General features: G+C 38.2%; 3 protein-coding genes across 3 annotated transcripts in view; 1 reads left to right on the forward strand and 2 right to left on the reverse strand.

Moving 5' to 3' along the window:
- Positions 1–20,754, reverse strand: part of LOC137252016 (larval serum protein 1 beta chain-like) — an 85,773-nt gene that overhangs the window by 7,638 nt on the left and 57,381 nt on the right. The window lies entirely within an intron of this gene.
- LOC137233624 (larval serum protein 1 beta chain-like) lies at positions 399–3,357 on the reverse strand. Its single transcript, XM_067756811.1, has 2 exons — positions 3,081–3,357; positions 399–2,773 (listed from the first exon to the last, which is right to left on the reverse strand). The coding sequence occupies exons 1-2, from the start codon at positions 3,294–3,296 to the stop codon at positions 623–625; spliced, it is 2,367 nt and encodes a 788-aa protein (XP_067612912.1). The 5' UTR covers positions 3,297–3,357; the 3' UTR covers positions 399–622.
- LOC137233561 (larval serum protein 1 beta chain-like) lies at positions 15,316–18,291 on the forward strand. Its single transcript, XM_067756652.1, has 2 exons — positions 15,316–15,700; positions 15,957–18,291. The coding sequence occupies exons 1-2, from the start codon at positions 15,482–15,484 to the stop codon at positions 18,102–18,104; spliced, it is 2,367 nt and encodes a 788-aa protein (XP_067612753.1). The 5' UTR covers positions 15,316–15,481; the 3' UTR covers positions 18,105–18,291.

A 20,754-nucleotide genomic window follows, 5' to 3' on the forward strand; every position in this document is an offset into this window, starting at 1 on the left:
GTTCGAGTTCAATACTCAGCTCCCGAAAAGAAGTGAAATTCAGAAAAATGTCCTAGTAACCATCGCCGTTTGTAAACTTTCTAATTTTTTAATTATACTAAAGAATTTTCCGTATAGTATGTTGACGCAAACTCTACGATTCGTGATCCAAACCCATTTTTTAAAACACGATAGATTGATTATTAATTTTGTAATAAGGCGGACAGTTTAATATTTATCGTTTGAGAAAAACCTGTGTTCGATAAGTGATCGTAAAACAGTCGGAATAGAATAAAAAAGAACCCACATACGTGCTAAAATTTAACTAAAATACTCAATTTGCTAGAAATATGTATTTATTTTGAAAGTCGTAAGACTTCGTAGACCTTCCGATAGTATAAAAATCAAAACAAAACTCATTATTTATGTTAATGTATTAAATCGCCGTAGCAATTATTTGCTATAATATCTTTTATTAAGTTTCATACTTCTTTTTTCGTTTAACACTTAAAATACTAATTCAACACAGTGATGGGCAAACAATTATTAGTATGTATAAATTAGACTCTTTACATTATTTATTTAATTTATTAAGATTTGCATACATTGGACACAGCCAGCTAGAGTCCTTTGCTTGGTTACCTCAGTTGATGTGTTTTGTATAATAGTTTTCGTAGAAGTTGTAGTCAAAGTGACCATAGTTGCTATATTCATCATAGTATTGTTTGAAGGTATCATTATGATAGATGCTGACATCCTTGAAGTATACGTTGGGCACAAAGAATTCGGTAACATCAATAGCACGATTGAATGGATAACCGAATGGTTTGTTATCAACAAAACGAGAACCTGAACCAATGCCAGAGTAATAGGAAGCATCAAAGGTAGAGTACTGCTCAACAATGTTGCTGTCATATTCCGAAATGAAGAAGACGAATTGAACTGGGTATCCACTTGCCCAACCGCGAGGCAACAGCAAACGCTGTGGGAAAGCAGAGTGTGGTTCGCTTATACTCAATGGGAATTCGTATTTACCCTCATAAGCAGCCATTACATATTGATACAACTCAGAGTAAGTAGTGCGATCGCTAGCACAGAAGGGGAAATCATCAGATGAACGAGAAAGAATATTCACACCAACGACAAAATCCCAAACGAATGCATCAAATTGAATAAAGTTCATGTAGTTCTCTTTGAGTGAGAGGATTTTTCCGTATTCATCATATTTTGGACCATAGTAAGCCTTAACAACATATTTCTGTACCTTGTCAGATTTCACTGTGATGTTGTAGTTGAATGGTTTGTGGTTCAGACGTTGTTGACGTGCATACAATGATTTATCCCAAACGAATTTACCATCTTGGAAGACCATTTTGTCATTCAACAAATTGGTAACATCAAAGTCAACAAAATCAAAATAGGTAACCAATTCGCTAACTTCAGCATCCTGAATTTCAATACCAGTTACGGCGAGCTCCTCATGAGTATAAGCTGGAAGTTGGTAATAGAAATATGCGTAGACCTTGGCGATCACTTTGTGCATTGAATAGAACATGGGGTCGCGTAACATAGTTTCCCAATTCAAAAGTACACTAGGGCTGACAGTGAAGTCGTCGTAATCAACATGGCTGACATACATTTGAGATAACAAGTACCAGTAATTGAAGAAATATTTATCGAAAACATCGATGTTTCCTTGCATGTAATTGCCAATGTATTCTATAGCCATTGGTTGACGCATATCGATCTTGTGACCATCATAGGTCGTATAGTAACCGGTGTCAATGATGTTGTAGATGCGGCTTATAGCATTCTTAACTTGGAACATCATTTCGTAATTGCCATATGATTGGACTTCGTAATAATTCTTACGGTAACTGTAACCAACGCCATTGTAGGCGACCAATTCGGAATCATAACCATATTTGTAGGGATACTCGAATGAGAATTGTGGAATATCACCGAAACCGTTAGCTAGACGCTCCATATAGTAACGAGCTAAGATTTGTTGAACGTTGTATATCCACCACTCACCACGACGATCCTTGTTTAAACCATAAGTTTCACCATCCAAGAAGAATGCATAATCCAAGTTCAAGTAATACCAATATGCGTTCCAGCCTAAATCCTCAGTGAAGTAAGTCAATAAGGAATGTTGATTAAAGAATTCAATGTCGCGTGAATAGTCAACGGGATACCACATCATGTTGATATTCTTCATGAATGACAAATATTTTTCGTTAGATGCAAATTCGTAAGAGTTTTCACGTAGTGGGAAATGGTTTTCCGTGCTGTACCAGTACCAGTTTTCACCCAAACCCATAAGCTTCCACCATTGGTAAGTTTTGAAGTCCTTAGCATAGAAGTAGTCATTGTTGAAGTATTTGTTGTTGTAGTGTTTACCGTGATACACATCGCCGAGTTCCTTTTCGTATTGTTTATATTTAGCCCAAGTGTTATAATCGAATTTTTCAGCGTTGTAAATGAACGCACCATTGAAGAATTGTTGTGGGAAGATTTCGTAAATGGAAGGTAAGATCAGACCCTTGAAGTCATCACGATGAATAACGGCCAAAGTAAGAGCATAAACGAATATGCCTTCATTGACATGCACGCGAGCCCAAGCAACATTTTGTTGGAAAGTTGCCCAGTCCTTGGCAAAGTAGAAGAACTTGAATAAACCATAAGCTTGTTTGCTATGAGATTTAACAAGAGCGCCAAAGTATTCGCCTTGTGGCAACAAAGCGCCCATTTTGTAAGACTCGTAGAATTTTTCCATATATTCATCAAAATGCTGAAAATGGAAAATACGAATGTATTGTGGAAATTTGTGAAAGCCGCCGGCGCAAATTATGTGAGGTGTGCATTTTTACTATTATTATTATGCCCGCGATCCCCTAAAGCGTTGGCATTAGCAACTCAAAGGCTATAAGGGCTTAAGTAGCAAGCACATCTCGTTTTCGCCACATTTAGGATAACAAGCGTGAGCTATGTCTTTAGAATATTTTATTTGTATGTTGAGAATTACAAATAAAATGCACGAAAGAAATCATTTCATATAAGTGTTGCTTAAATGATTTATTATTAAATTTCGAACTTACAGTATAATGCGCCTTATCGTAGACCCAAGTGTGTCCCAGCTTAATCCATTCCTCGAACATCAATGGATCCTCCATACGGTAAACAATTTCCAGCAGGAACTTCTGTTTCTCCAAGAATGAATGATCAGCGACGGTCACGGCATGGCTGGTGAGAGATGGAACGCTCACGGCGGCCACTATGCCAACGAGGGCCAATAATGCAATAGTAATTTTCATTTTGATAACTGCTCCGGATTAGATGATATACCAGCTCCAATGCCTAAAGACTGTTGACTTCTTTATATTTAAGTTCGCTTTTTATACGAAATTTTGTTTGGCAAATTTTAATTGCTTATTGAATTAGATAAGGTCAAATACATTAATGACATTGTTTGTTTTTCGGTGATATGCTTTATGGAAAAATATATTAATTTATAGTTTTTTGAAAACAAACAAAAATTATAAGACACTTCCAGATTGATAACGATTGCACTCGAAATCGGCATCATACGTTTATGAGACAAAGAACGAAAAGAAATTATTTGGATTTTAACTTAGAAATACTTAATGTATTTTAATATTTTCACGTATGCAGTTATCAGATAAGCTCTTGGATTAATTATATGTATGAATTTATAAAACATCTACATAAATATAATAATTTTTTTTAACAGCATGAGGTCATCGAAGGTAAAGACAAGTTTTCGAATGAAATGTATGGACTTGGTACTCGTTTTATCAGCAGCATTAATTGGCGCTTAACCGCCAATGCAATCTTAGCTCTAACTGAAACCAATTAGAACCCCAAGGGAGATCAAGGATTCATTCACCTGTTTCTTCCAACTTATAATGTCGTGCTTTCATTCGTTGGTCTACGTGGTGGCCGCCGAGGTGTAGTGGCAGCCTGCTCTGTCTATCACACGGATGGTCCTAGATTCAAGTCCCGTGCAAGGCAACTTCAAAAATTTAGAGAGTTTTTTCAATTAGAACAATGGTTTTCTCAGCGTGGTCGCTCTTCAGTCTGGATTTAGCAAACACTACGAGTGTATTTCTGCCATAAAAAGCTTCTCAGTGGCAATTCATCTGCCTTGCAGCTTCCGTTCGGGGTGGCATGTAGTTCCCGTCTCGCCAATTTATACGAAAAATTTAAGGAGCAAGAAACAAATTGAGTAGAGAAAAGCTTGACCTAAATCTTAGCGGAGGTAAATCGCGTCGAGTATTTTTTCATATTTGTGTTAATTTCATACAGTTTTTCAGCAAATTTCCTGTCACACGTGCGATGGCATTATGAGATGGATCATAAAACTTGCCTAGAAATGTTCTTTCGAATATTTCACAAGCCCGCTTCGTTCGACACCGTCAACGATTCCGTACCCTACCTAAGGATAGGTGTGTGGTGCTAAAAGACAGTGACTTCTACAATTCGGGAGAGACCTTCACTTCTCAATTGGTCCATGGTAGCCTTAAGGCAAAACCAAATACCAAAACATAATTTCATATAGGTAGATAATATTCATTCTGTCTTACCCTACTTTGAAAGTGGAACAAGATGAAGGGTATCTATTAAAGTTGTTGTTGTTGTGTTGTTGTTTGCCGGATACAGATCCGTACACTCCGGTAACACAGCTCCATTAAGGTGCTAGCCCGACCATCTCGGGAACGATTTACATGACCAAATTAAACCTTCATGCCATCCCTTCCTCCCCACCCCCTCATAGAGCTTGGGGTCGCCAGAGCTTCGTCTATTACTGAAACGGGATTCGCCGCTCGAAGGTGAGGTTGACAATTGGGTTTGGAGAAGCTATATATTGCGCTGGCAACCTGAAAAGGTTGCGCTACACAACCCCTTGAATCTGGTATTTTAGTCGCCTCATACGACTGGCATTCCTACCGCGAGTATATTCTAGCCCCCTAACCCGCTGGGGGTATCTATTATAGTTTTATGAGCCGAAAGCCGACTTACCAGATCTGAAGCAGATCAAATGAGATCGCAAAATACGTCTTTCTTATGGATTCGAATGAACATCTGAAAAAATGACAGATAGCATATCCAACACCGACATGCGATCAAAAGTATTTCTCCCGAGAATGACAAGGTTGCAGTGACGACCCTGCTGTGGTATGTAACTGCTGGGTATGTAAAGAGGCGGTTGTGAAACTGAGGCAGTCATGAACTTACTTCTACATAATCTCAATCCCAGCACAGGCATACAGCAGGCGATTTAAATCGCTTTCTGTGGTTCTATGTACAGGAGCTACTAGGAATTTTTCCCGCCTAAGTGAAGTAACATCAGTGTAACCCCTTATAATTTGTTGCCTCTGCCAGTAGAGGAAAGCAGGGAGACGCACGCCGCTTCAATCTGGATACTGCAATGTGTTCAACTATTAATTATCCAAAACGACCATTTGTCCTGCATGAAATTTGTCCACACATCTTCTCGATTGCAATGTTGAATCAACGCCTCTAACACCCATATCAATCTGGTCCAACCTATTGATACTTCAAGGACCTAGGACTCCCTTTAGAGGATGCCGATGACAATTTTTGAGCGATCGCACCTAATGAAAGGTGCGAAGCCCTGCTACAAGTAGAAGAATTAGGCAACTTTAATGCATAGGCTATTGACTGGGGTTAAGGAACATCTCCATAAGCACTATGACGAGATCCGTCACCAGACAACACATCCTTTTGATCCAGACAGGCATAAGGAGGCACGAGTCACCCTGGCCCAATTTCGTTCTGGATAATGTAACAAGTTAAACTCTTACTCGTCCAGAATCAACTCCGACATATGTAATGTATGTCCTGCATGCGATGTATCCACACATGACACCAACCATCTTTTCAATGGTAATGTAGAACCCACACCTCTAACACCAATCTCCCTATTGTCCATCCCTGTTGAAACTGTCAGTTTCCTTGGACTACCAAGTGTGGTGAGTGGTCGTGCTTAACACAGGTGTACATCATACCTGCTCGAAGCTTTTGTTTAACTGGATTTAGCGCTCCTTAACACAGGTGTACAGCATACCTTCTCCCTCACCTTTCCCTCTAACTCCGTCCTCCCACAATTTTGTACCTTCGTCAATTCCTTTCATTAAATATCCATATCGCAAAAACCTGATGTATGGCTATCTGTGGTCCATTATTATATACTGCTGTCATATCGAAGCACTCATCAACAGCATCATATCCATTTTGTACACGCCTACGTGTTAGCCGTGCCCACGTTTTGATCCATAATGCTGATAAGGAAGAGTCAAACCCTCTAGTTGCATACTAAATGAATACTAGTTTGACAAAAATTATATCTAGTTCGACGTCTGCATTTTTCTATATTAGCAACTGGTATTTTTAAAACGGCCATGTACTACGAAATATCAATTGCCAGTCTCAGTCTATGAATCAGGCTGACATTTAAGTCGATCTAGGCAACAGCTGAATGCATTTCGATATACTAATCGGTACATACATCAACATCCCATTAGTTAATGTACTTGTTTAAGGTATGGTAGTCCTATTACTTACTTAATTAGCGCTTAACCGTTAAACGGGTTAACTGGCGCCAATTCGTCACACCAAGTGAACTTAAATAATTTTCCACCTAGTCCTTCCAGCGGAGTGGGGGCCGCCCTCTTCCTCTGCTTTTTAGGTGGTAAACAAAAATACTTTCTTAGCCGGAGCATCATCTTTCATTCGCATAACATGGCCTAGCCAGCGTATTAATTTACTGGACTATGTTGATGTCTGCGTAAAGATCGTACAGCTCATCATTAAATCTTTTTCGGTACGAGCCGTCGCAAACGCGTAGAGGTTCGTCTTCTCTTTTTCTTCGTTCTCTTTCGAAGAACTTTTCTTTTGAACACTCCCAGGGCGCTTCATCTGATGTTGTCATGGTCCGTGCTTCTGCACTATATAATAGGACGGGTACGATAAGTGACTTGTAGAGCATGGTTTTCGTTTGCCGAGAGAGGACTTTACTTTTTAATTGCCTACCTAGTCCAAAGAAGCATTTATTGGCAGGAATGATTCTTCGCTGGATTTCAGAGCTGATGTTGTTGTTTGTATTAAAGCTGAATCCCAAATCACCGAAGGATTTTACTATTTCGAAATTATGGCTGCCACTGCCAGCTGTTAGCTTGGTTGCCACAGCGAACATACACGGACTCTTTCCTCGATGACAGCAGGTACTTCGTTTTGCCTCATTCACCATCAAACTCATCTTTTCCGCTTTTTCAGTTTGGAGTAAGCATAACTTACGACGCTGGTGCTCAGACCGATGCACAGTGTTTCGCGTAGAACAAGCTAGCTGGACAAAATTATTTTATGAGATTTTCCGTTTCATATGCAGTAATTTATTACAACTACGTAATTTTTTTCAGCCATATTTTCTTTTTTTTTATTTTTTTCCAAAATTTTACTTCATATGCATACATTTGCTTATTTCGTATACAGTAACTCATGTGAATAAGTGACATAGGTCCAAAAAAATTTAAAGGACTTAAGAATATTACTTTATTGTACTTAAATTGAATGGACTACAAATCTCAATACTTTAAAAAATTTTAAAAATTCCGAAAAAAAATTAAAATTTTTTATGAAAATTCGTCGAATTTTTCAAACATTTTTTAAATATAATTTAGTTTTTGTTATAGATCGTGACACATTTTCTTATGGGAAATTAGTTGAAATAAATTTGCGAAAGCGAAAATTGTAATTATTGTCCAAAAAGGGGTGTCTACTTATTTCTGTGAGTGACTGTACATATGTACATACATATTTTTTATTTATTTGAGTATTTATCCTGGCGCTACAATTTTTACAAAATTATTTTATAGTACCAGTCAGGAATGTAAAAGTGAATTACAATAATAATAATAACAATGTAAATAATTAAATTAATTATGTGAAAATTACTTATTACAAAAACTTAAAAGTAAAGTATCATACAAAGTAAAAAAGACGATAGATTTAAATTAAATAAAACCTGATCCAACAAAAAGTTATATGGTGGTTATCTTTTATAATTATGTTATTATTCGCTGTCATCACTTTCATTCGATTAGTCACTTGTGGAATAGTCATGAGCATCAGCAACACTACTGTGAAAGTTTGAAACAACTGGGGTATTTTTTGACTCCTCAACATTATCGGGGAACAGTAAATTTAAGACTTCTGAAGTCAGACATTTAAATTTTTTCTTAGGTATCTCCCAAAAAATGTTAACTAAAGGATCCGATATTATAAGCAACATATTCATAAGATCTCTATTCGTGGCTTCACGCGACTGCTTTTGTGTGTTATCGTCCCTGAATCGTCTCAAATCTTTGTTACGGGCTTCCCCAGAAAGTTGACCAATAGGTAAAATTGCTGATTTTATATCAGTACTATGCACTAAGATTTTATGAACTGTAACAGGCATATTAAACCATGGATAGAGATCTATATATAGTTTTTTAGTCTCGACCGCAAATTTTTCAAATCTTTGGATATTTATATTGTACGCAAATGCTAATGCGCGAAGGAGAGTGTCGAATCTTTTGATAAGCATTACATCCAATCCCGTATTCTCAGCACTAGCCTCAGAATTTTCGTTCAACCTACGAGCAGTGTTGCCGTCATCGGTATTGCCGAAACCTGGTTTTGGTTTATCTACTATCAATCCAAGTACACTTTTAAATTTATTCTGGATTTCGTTGGAACGTAGCTTTACATTCTCTTTATCTGCCTCATTCATAAGCTGCCATTTTTTTACTTCGAGGCGATAACTTATGTGAAACCAAACAAAACCAAGATTATCTAGGTTAGGCGTAAAGTCCCGTAACTCATTATTCATATCTTTTGGAGTGGCACCACAAATATAACACTTTTGTGCGGAAGAAGTTTCAGTCAAAGCATTGCAAACTTTTCTGTCAATCATTGTAAGAAGCATATTGTGATTTACAGAACTCTGTATTCTTCGAGCATGTACTTTGTTGGCAACAACGCACTTATCTCCTCTAAAACTTTGTTCGTTTCAAAAAGAATAAAATCTTTTGTTTCTTTAGAAAAAATAAATTTAATTGGTAGAAGAAGGTCGAGGATTCTGCCAAACAATGTTACCTTTTTCATCCTGTAATTGAAGAGGAACGAAAGAAAATATAAACAAAAACTCATCAGTGTCAGAACTGCATGTAAACTTTTGCTTATATGTGCTATGGCTAGAGCTTCCATCGCAACCCCACTTGCTGATTAAAGTATACGTCAAGTTTTTAGGTAATAAACTAACAAAAACTTCTTGATTTGCTAAAACTAAACGCTCAACAGTTTTATCTAATACGGACTGGACTTTAATTTCCGCACGTGTTTCACCCACATCAATTTCATTTGGATAGCATTCTGCCTTAGCTTTTCTTAGACTATAAAATGATGGATAAACCTTATGGCCTGCCTTGATGCTCCACTTCCAAGTCGTTTTGTACCCATCAGTCGTCGACTTGCTATCTACGTAGTATGCTAAAGCTTCTACATTGCTCAATTATCTTGCATCTGGCTCACATGTCATCTTTTTGCCGGATATTTGAGTGGTTTCCTGTGATTTTTTTTATAATGTTAGCAACATTTCTGTTGCCGGACATACGCGTTGATACTTCTGCCGCATAAAGTAACTCACCAGGACTTCTAGATTGCAAGAGGTCATCCACTCGACGCCGTTTGGTTTTTTCACTGCAGCTAACAAAGTCCTTCTTTCGTTTTCCGGGGTCGGGGTTACCTGAAGAAGTGGTTGGTTGGTCTGATGGCAACTTTGAATCCACCGTTATTGTAAATGTGAAGTCTGGACTCGAAAGCCACTTCGAGTTTTTATTCAAAAATCGCTCCTTATGTCTTCCAGAAGTGTTCCACTTTTGATCCAGCTTCGACGAATATGCCGATATTTGTAAGCTTAAACTTTTTATCGAATGCTCGGCTGCTTCGCTTAAATCGTACTTAAGTACAACAAAACTCAATAATTCTTTATATCTGGTTTCCTTCGAATGTTGAACCCAAATGTCAAAAAACTCCGTTCTTGGTACGGTTATAACTAAACTGCTTTGTTTTGTTGTTTTCCGACAGGGTGAATAGCTGATGATTTTTGTGCTGCCATGTGTCGTTGATCGTTCTGATTTGTTATCAGTTGTGCAGTATTTATATTACATTCAGGTATTGGCGTAGATGCTACCAAATGGGGTTGTTTTGTGTAGCGTTCCTATGTGGTTATACCTGCATTAGGATCGTGTTGTATGTACCTGTTTTTATGCCTTGGGGACTGGTGCGGTAGGTTGTGGCAGGTTGAAGTCAGTGATCTTCGCCTTTTTGCTTTTGGTGTGCTCTGGTTGACCTTGCGCGTTTATTTTTTGTGTTTTATGGCTACGTGTTTGTTCCCTGTAACTGGGAATTGCCGTTTGTAGATCAGCTTTAAAGGTTCAAATATCTCGTCGGAGTTGGTACGTACATACATCCTATTTTATATGTGGAGATAACAAAATCTACAAAAAAAAAATTTGAAATAGATGTGCAAAGAATTCGCAATGGTTTTTTCTTTCTACTATTAGAGAATACTTCCGACTATAACATATGTAAAATTTAGCCCGGATGTCCGCGGATGTATGTAACTTTTTTGTCCCTAAACTTAAAAATATAGAGAAAAAATACCTTTCTTATTAATAACGGAATGTTAAATATATTGAAAATACTCTAATTGCGAAAGAATTACTATTAAAAAATTTTACTTACCTTCGGGCCTAGAATGCATCAAAAAAATTATATAAACGTGTTCACTTAAAAGAAATATGAAGCTTCATATTCAACAAGAATTTTACAAATTAATCAATGCATTTTACGGTCGATCCTGCCTTCTTACTTCAATTACTCAATATATATGAGCAAAAATAGCAAAAAAAAGCAGAAATCCCGTTATTTAGTTTGTTTTCTTTCATTCCTCATTACACTTTTCTTGGAATAAGAACTTTGTTTTTGTCCAGCTAGCTTGTTCTACGCGAAACACTGTGCGATGACATCAATGTCATTAGCATACGCCAGTAATTGCACGCCTTTATATGTTGTTTCGGAGCGGAAAAAGTCTGCAGCTAGCAAATTAAATAAATCTCACTATAGTGTGTCACCCTCTCTGTTGCTCTACGTCCTTTTGCACAGCCGTATAAGTTTTGCGGGGGAACGAAATTCAGACATAGCAGCATAAAGGCAGCTCGCTCCTTTTTGTGCTGTCGAAAGCGTATTTAAAATCGGCGAAAAGTTGATGTGTTTAAATTTTTTTTCGCGGTTTTTTTCAAAGATTTTGTGCATTGTAAAAATCTGGTCGATGGTAGGTTTACCAGGTCTGTAGCCGCACAGATAATGTCCAATCAGCCGATTCAACCTTTCGTACAACACACCTGGCAGCACCTTATATGCGATATTAAGAAGGCTGATTCCGCAATAGTTGGCGCAGTTTTCAGGATCCCCTTTCTTTAGGACTGGGTAAAGGACACTTAGATTCCAATCGTCGGGCAAACACGATCCATATTTGATATGGATATGATCCGACCATATTTTGCAAATGTTACTTCTCGCCGCTGTATTTGAATAGCTCCGCAGGAAATCCGCGGCCTTGTTGTTTTTTTTTTTGTTTTTGATAGTCCTGCTCGCGTTAAAAAATCACGCGAAAAATGCTAAGTTAGTTAAACTTCTTTTGTTGCCAATTCAATCATAAAATATAAATTCAATCAAAATAACCTCATAATTCTACCTTTTCAAACACATCTCGAAGACAATGCTAAACGCACGAGGACCATAACAAAGGCGTTGTAAAGAGCCCACTACTTTACAGGGCACCTCCCTTTCACCAAGCCACAGAGCATTAGTATACGACTAATCGGTTGGATAAAGTCAGCCTGTCGCCTGTATGCACTTCCGGTGTGTTGCGTTGGTAATCGGAGCAACGATGATTGCTGAGAACAGAAATTCTGACTGCGCAGAAAGTGAGATCAGTATGCCGGCGAGATCAACATAGGCCATAAATTGCACGCTGTTGCTGCTAGAATTTCGAACATCAGATCAAAGAACTCGCACAATAATCAGTCGCTTTGTCTGAAGCCTTGTTTTAGGTCTTGCTGTTTTTATTATTTATCCTCAGCATTGGTTTCGCAAAACACCGCCACATGACCTAAATGCACAAACACATTCAACCATAAAAAATCCTACCAACGGACCATATTAATAGCGCTTGAACTATCAAAAGCTTTCGACACATTAAGCCACGCAATGCTTTTAGTAGATAAAAACAGCTCCACCATAGCTTGGAAGATGAACTGTCCTTTCACCCAACAAAGAATTTCATTGATCTCTTATGGGACTGTCTACTTCCTCTGCACACATCTCCTTTGTGAAAGAGGCATCTAAGCATCAAGGTTGGTTACCATCTTGCCTTCACTATTGTTAACTGCATGTTGAGTTTTGCAACTCGCGCTATTTCCATCGTGCCAAAGGCGCACCAAAATCTTAGCTTACTATCTGTAAACCTATAAAATGATAGACAGGCGGAATTTGAACTATTTTGCCCTCATTGAGAGACAGGATATTCGTAGTACGCAGTGTACGAACAATTCATCTAAAACAGCCCGTCAGCATTTGATGTCTTCTAGCATAAAGCCGAAATGTTGCTTTAGGTAATAATCTTGAAGACATCCACAGAACTAAAGGTTCATGGGCTCAAAAGAGTCGCTCTGGCGAACGTCCGACTAAAAGCTAGAACCCAGAAGGGGCAAGTAACTGGACATGTCGGATTTATATCCGGCAGAGGACTGTCCACATCCGTAACACTCCCCTAAACCTTCGTGAAGAGTTTTTGCGGTCACAACAACAGTATTTTTTCATTATTTGAAGCTCTACCTTGGTTTTACAACCAACTCAAACAAATGACATTCGGAAAATTCAAAACTAATTGACAAAAAGTAATAACAAAATACTGGCCAAGTATTATTGAGGACTTCCCCAATTACTACATATCTGGAGTGCTGCTTCGACACTTTTGTGTTTGCTCCTGCTTCGGATTAATCCGCATTTGGTGTGCTATGGAAACTTTATAAGAGATGAATTGGTTCAAACCTTGGTTTAATGGTGGGACATACAGGACAACGCTGACTTCGGTGAAGCTCAACATGCATATCGTTTAAAAGCGCCTTTCAGTACACTGTGGATTTAACGAAGTGCACTTGTAAGAAATGGAACATAAGGCTCTATACTTGCATTGTTTGTATAGAACTTGGATGATGCCGCTGCATCAATTTATACTCGGAACTTCAAAGCTAAAGACATGCCGCAAAAATTCGCAATGGGCAGAGCAAAACGGGCTGGAATGAATCCCACTGAAACTAAAATCCTGTTCAATAGAAACATAAAAATTTATTGTTTCAATGTGCCGAAACCGAACGACACAAGGACATTTATCGTTCCACATGAGTACGTCGAACCTTCTAAATCTGGGGATTTTAGTCGAATCTTACCACGCGAATATTCAAGGGCCCTCACCCCGTTTGGGGGTCAAACCTTCGCACATACATAGCACAACTGTGCCCTCAGTGTGTATGCGAAACGCAATTATCTTCAATTTTTGGAGACCCATGTTCTAGAGATATGACGCCTTTTATTTTATACTATCAAACCCTGACTTTCCTTCACTAAAGTTGATGCTGTTTACTGCTACATGACACTACTTGTCATTGCGACAACTCAACTCAACTCAGATTAGAATATGGTAAAACATTTTTTCACCATGCCTCTATCTTTTTGATCTAACACAATAATACATTTTTGAGAACACCTGTTGCAACACAACAACAACACTAATCGGTACCACGCATAATTAAATTCGAAGTGAGTAATATAGTCAGAGGCGTCTTAGCACTATCGGATGACCTGAGGTGATACAGACTTTTGCTACCGTGAAATATTTTTCGAGCAAATGGTTATCTAATTTAATACATTGAAATAATTGTTTCTGGTTAGCAGTTGTTGTTGTTGTTGTTTTAGCGATAAGGTTACTCACCAAAGGCTTTGGGGAGTGTTATCGATGTGATGGTCCTTTGCCGGATACAGATCCGGTACGCTCCGGTAACACAGGTACATTAAGGTGCTAGCCCTACCATCTCGGGAACGATTTATATAGCCACATTAAACCTTCAGGCCATCCCTCCCTCCCCAACCCCACTGTTTAGGCGTGAAGAGGGTTGGTTGGTATGGTAAGTACTTCACGGCCAAGTCCGCGTAATCTCGGCTTAACTGCACAATGAATAAACCATCTGGTCTTTGTACATTACAGAAGTAATATGGGTTCCAGGTCAATTGTGTGTTTCTAGGAACTGTGCTGCCGACACTTAAGCAAGGAAGGATACTGAATAAATCGACTAGTCTGGGGTCTATTCTCTCCAAAAATTTTAATGCCAAATGGACATTGGAGCTCATATGTCAAAAAAACTTGCAGTCAAACTTAGACTCACATAAATGAAAACTGAACTAAGTTCCTACACAATCTTGATATTATTTTCATAGATCCCCTTATTATTACTTTCAGGGAGTTTCCTTATTGGTATGAAAAGAACGCATGACAGTCCCATCATATCATTTCGGACGAAGCAGCATGAACTATTTGAAGACAGAAATTGGTGAGCACTTCCTTTGCAGATTCTCTGTCTTGTCCAGACTAATAAGGAATGTCTGACCAGGCACTTTATCGACTGTTGAGCGGAGTTTGGGTCTGCAAATTGGTTTTATATCCTTCTTTCTTAGTTTCTATGCTGCCCCTTAAAGCTCGATGCCTCAAGGATAAGACGCCACTGGTATATGCGCATACGAGTACATATGTATGTGTTGATGTGTATGACATCACAGCAAGGCAAACAATTAGTAGTTTTCCAAGACCGTTATTGACATTATACTGATAGCAAGTTTTAGTATCAACTAGCAATAAATGATTATATATGTATGTATTTATGAAGAAAAAGAAACATTATGTGTTTGAACATCTGTCCACGAGGGCTTCAATGTAACAACAATGGACCATAAACATCGATTAAAACTACACTGATAAGAGCCGTCTCAAATACATATGTATAGTACAAGTTTTATATACAGTATCTCTTAAATGTGCTCTCACCTTAACACAAACAAATAAACATATCAAGCTGTTGTTGGTAATGCAATGCAGTTCTTGCAGATCACCAGAAAAGGTCAAAAAGGTCATGCAGAATGAGCGCTGCAGTTTGGCTTCTTTTTTTAATTTTTTTCTCTTTCATAGGAAAAGAACTGATAACTGAAAATGGTATATAAACCCATATTTCCCAACGAAACATTAACAGTCTTTAGGCATTGGAGCATCTGCTGTATCTGATCCGGAGTAGTTATCGAAATGAAAATTACTATTGCATTACTGGCCCTCGTAGGTCTAGTGGCCGCTGTTAGCGTTCCATCGCCATCCAGCAAAAGTACAGTAACAGTCGCTGACCATGCCTTCCTGGAGAAGCAAAAATTCCTGCTGGAAATTGTCTACCGTGTGGAGGATCCCTTGATGTTCGAGGAATGCATTAAGCTGGGACACGCTTTGGTCTACGATAAGGCGCATTACACTGTAAGTTCATTTGCCATGAAATTATTTCATCAGTTTATTTTATTTGTGATTCTCAACCAACAAATAAAATTTTCTAGAAACTTCGCATATGCTTGCGGTTTCAAACGGTGCCCCGTTGCTCTAAATGAAATATGCTGGCTACTCAAAGCCAATGAGAGCATGGCAGGACTGCCCACTAAACTTTTCGCATTAACAATTTGCTCCTGCGTACTTTATCGATGCATTTGAACAATACCTTCATCTTGTCTATTTACAGCACTTCGATGAATACATGGAGAAGTTCTACGAGTCTTACAAAATGGGTGCTTTGTTGCCACAAGGCGAATATTTTGGCGCTCTTGTTAAGTCTCACTACAAACAAGCTTATGGTCTGTTCAGCTTTTTCTACTATGCCAAGGATTGGGCCACTTTCCAACAGAATGTTGCTTGGGCTCGTATTCATGTTAACGAAGGCATGTTTGTTCATGCTCTTACTTTGGCTGTTATCCATCGTGATGACTTCCAAGGTCTGATGCTGCCATACATTTACGAAATCTTCCCACAACAATTCTTCAATGGTGCATTCATTTATAACGCTGAGAAATTCGATTATAATACATGGGTTAAATATACACAATACGAAAAGGAACTCAACGATGTCTATCATCACGGCAAATACTACAACCACAAATTCTACAACAACGACTACTTCTACGCTAAGGACTTCAAAACCTACCAATGGTGGAAGCTTATGGGTTTGGATGAAAACTGGCACAGCATGGAAACTTATACCCCCTTACGTGAAAACTCTTACGAATTTGCATCTAACGAAAAATATTTGGCACTCATGAAGAATATCGACATGTTCTGGTATCCCGTTGACTATTCACGTGACATTGAATTCTTCAACAGACATTCCGTTTTGTCTTACTTCACTGAAGATTTAGGCTGGAACGCATATTGGTATTACTTGAACTTGGATTATGCTTTCTTCTTGGATGGTGAAACTTATGGTTTGAACAAGGATCGCCGTGGTGAATGGTGGTTCTACAATGTTCAACAAATTTTGGCTCGTTACTATATGGAACGTTTGTCTCATGGTTTCGGTGATATTCCACAATTCTCTTTCAGTCAGGCTTATGAATATGGTTACGATCCCGAATTGGTCGCCTACAATGGCGTTGGTTACAGTTACCGTAAGAACTACTACGAAGTCCAATCATACGGCAACTACGAAATGATGTCCCTAGTTAAGAATGCTATAAGCCGCATCTACAACATCATTGACACCGGCTACTATACCACCTATGATGGTCACAAGATCGATATGCGTCAACCAAGTGCTATAGAGTATATTGGCAACTACATGCAAGGCAATATCGATGTTTTCGACAAATACTTCTTCAATTACTGGTATTTGTTATCTCAAATGTATGTCAGCCATGTTGATTACGACGATTTCACTGTTAGTCCCAGTGTGTTTTTGAACTGGGAAACTATGTTACGCGATCCTATGTTCTACTCAATGCACAAAACGATCGCCAAGGTGTATTCTTATTTCTATCATCATCTTCCATATTATACTCAAGAGGAGCTTGCTGTTGCTGGTGTTGAAATTGAGGATGCTGAAGTAAGCGAATTGGTTACCTACTTCGATATTGTTGACTTTGATGTTACAAATTTGTTGAATGACAAAATGGTCTTCCAAGATGGTCAGTTTGTTTGGGATAAATCATTGTATGCTCGTCAACAACGTTTGAACCACAAACCCTTCAACTACAACATCACAGTAAAATCTGAGAAGCCACAGAAGGTTGTAGTACGCACTTTCTACGGACCTAAATTTGATGAATATGGACAAATAATCTTGCTTAAGGAAAACCGCATGAACTTTGTTGAATTCGATGCATTCGTTTATGAGCTTGCTGCTGGCGAGAATGTTATTAAACGTTCATCTGAATACTTCTTCCACACTGTTAGTGATCGCACCACTTACTCTGAATTGTATCAATATGTAATGGCTGCTTATGACGGCAAATACGAATTCCCCTTGAGTATAAGCGAACCTCACTCTGGTTTCCCAGATCGTCTGCTCTTGCCTAAGGGTTGGGCGGGCGGTATGCCAGTACAATTCGTTTTCTACATTTCGGAATATGATAGCTCCGTCGATCAATACTCCAACTATGATCCTACGTATTACTCCGGCATTGGTTCCGGTACACGTTACGTTGATAACAAACCATTCGGTTATCCATTCGATCGTCATATTGATGCAACTGAATTCTTCGTACCTAATATATACTTCAAGGATGTCAGCATCTATCACCATGATACTTTTGACAAATATTATGGAGAATACAGCAAATACGGACACTTTGATTATAATTTCTACAACAACTACTACACCACCAAAGACTACGATTAAGTATAAAAGGGGGCTCGAGCTGACTGTGTTCAAAGTACGAAAAGCTTGGCATACCAAAAGCACTAGGAGGAGTTTTTAAGTTCTACTTATAATTTGCCCATTATGTGTTAAATTAGTATTGTATGTGTTAAAATAAACAAATCGAGATAATAACAACTAATTTCTAAGAAAGAAAAACACTGAAAAAGCCTTGAATTATTTGAAGGACGGTGTCATAAATAGAGAAGACAATCCTTTTATTCACAACAGCTCCACAGCTGACCTAACCGTACAACCCACAGCGTCGTGATTACTACCATCTCGCCTCAACTTTTTTTGAAATGTATTGTATTATTTTCTTTAGAGAATAGACAGAGGCATGCAGAAGAATCCGGATCTGGGAAGACTATTGAGCAAAAAGAAAAACATTTGGGAACTCTAGCACAATGAACTGGAAAAAGATCTCCGAAATGTGTAGAAGCAAAACGTGGGCAACCCTTAGATGAAGCTGCCGTAAAGGAGTTGCAGGAATTCAATAACTTTTTATACTCAGCTGAGCAGAGCTCACAGAGTATATTAATTTTGTTCGCATCACGCTACCCTGTAACGGCATAAACTAATCGAGATAGATATAGACTTCTATAAATCAAAATGATCTGGGCGAAAAAAGAAATTCATTTAGCCATGTCCGTCCGTCCGTAAACACGATAACTTGAGTAAATTTTGAGGTATCTGGATGAAATTTGGTATGTACGTTCCTGGGCACTCATCTATACTACTATAACCACGCCCACTTTTTCGATATCCAAAATTTCGAAAAACCGAAAAACTGCGATAATTCATTACCAAGGACGCATTAAGCGATGAAACTTGGTAGGTGGGTTGGCTTTATGACGCAGAATAGAAAATTAGTAAAATCTTGGACAATGGGCATGGCACCGCCCACTTTTAAAAGAAGGTAATTTAAAAGCTTTGCAAGCTGTAATTTGACAATCGTTGAAGATATCATGATGAAAATTGGCAGGAACGTTACTCCTATTACTATATGTGTGCTAAATAAAAAGTAGCAAAATCGGATATCGAACACGCCCACTTTTCAAAAAAATAATTTTAAAAGGCAAATTTTAACAAAAAATTTAATATCTTTACAGTATATAAGTAAATTATGTCAACATTCAACACCAGTAATGATATGGTGCAACAAAATACAAAAATAAAGGAAAATTTCAAAATGGGGGTGGCTCCGCCCTTTTTCATTTAATTTGTCTATAATACTTTTAATGCCATAAGTCGAACAAAAATTTACCAATCCTTGTGAAATTTGGTAAGGACATAGCTTCTATGCCGATGTTTTCTGTGAAATTGGGCGAAATCGGTTGAAGCCACGCTCAGGTTTTATACACAGTCGACCGTCTGTCCTTCCGCTCGGCCGTTAACACGATAACTTGACCAAAAATCGATATATCTTTACTAATATCGAAAATTTCGAAAAATGAAAAAAATGGCATAATTACATACCAAATACGAAAAAAGGGATGAAACATGGTGATTGGATTGGTTTTTTGACGCAAAATATAACTTTAGAAAAAACTTTATAAAATGGGTGTGATATCTACCATATTAAGTAGAGAAAATGAAAAAGTTCTGCAGGGCGAAATCCAAAGTCCTTGGAATCATGACAGGAATACTGTTCGGGGTTTACATATATAAATAAATTGCCGGTACCCGACAGATGATGTTCTGGGTCGCCCTGGTCCGATATCTCGAAAACGCCTTCACATATACAACAAAGGTGCACTCTCTTTTAAAACCATCATTGATACCTTTAATTTGATACCTATATCGTGTAAACACACTATATAGTCACCCCTGGTCCACCTTTATGGCGATATCTCGAAAATGCGTCCACCTACAGAACAAAGGCCCACTCCCTTTTAAAATACTCATTAACACCTTTCATTTGATACCAATGTCATACAAGCAGCAGTGAAGAGTTCCTTAATGATTTTATTGACACACATTTCCTATTGCAGGGGCTTGGAAACAATATCTACATGCCAAGTACTGAGCTAAAGCACTGATCACAAACCGAAGGAAATAATGCTAGTAAAATCATCAAGCTAGATTTGTTGTTTTTGAACTAACAGGAATTCTGTAAAATTGATCGCAAATTGGTTAATATAACCAATCGCTGATCTTGACAGGTACAATAAAAAATGTGGGACAATTTTTTGTCAAGAGAACAAGTTTGTTTGGTAATTTCAACAGAAGAAAAACTATTTGTCTCAAGTTAAGAATATTCTGTAAAAACGACAGATTTGATAATTCTGTTAAAAAGACTGATTTCATTGTTAATTTCAGCATTGGACTCATATCAGATGTGGGGGTAGCGTGGAAGAAACGATTAAGTTTTGCATTCGTGTCCTGCTCTAGCATGATCTTGGCTCGGGCTACTACCAAACCCTAGTTGAAATCCAATTCCACTTCATCCATCGCCTAATCTTTCAGAAGCTTCACCTGCCTCACATCCCAGGTTTTTCGATAAGTTTCTGCTGTTTGAGCTGGCAATTTTGTAGGGTTCGCCTTTTGGCAGTGGATGCAACGTTTTTGCTGTTATTGTGCTGTTATTGTACGGCTTTCCATCTGAACTTATCAACTGAAGGATCCATTA

The sequence above is a fragment of the Eurosta solidaginis genome, chromosome 5 (assembly GCF_040869045.1).
Source record: "Eurosta solidaginis isolate ZX-2024a chromosome 5, ASM4086904v1, whole genome shotgun sequence".
Classification (NCBI taxonomy): Eukaryota; Metazoa; Arthropoda; class Insecta; order Diptera; family Tephritidae; genus Eurosta; species Eurosta solidaginis.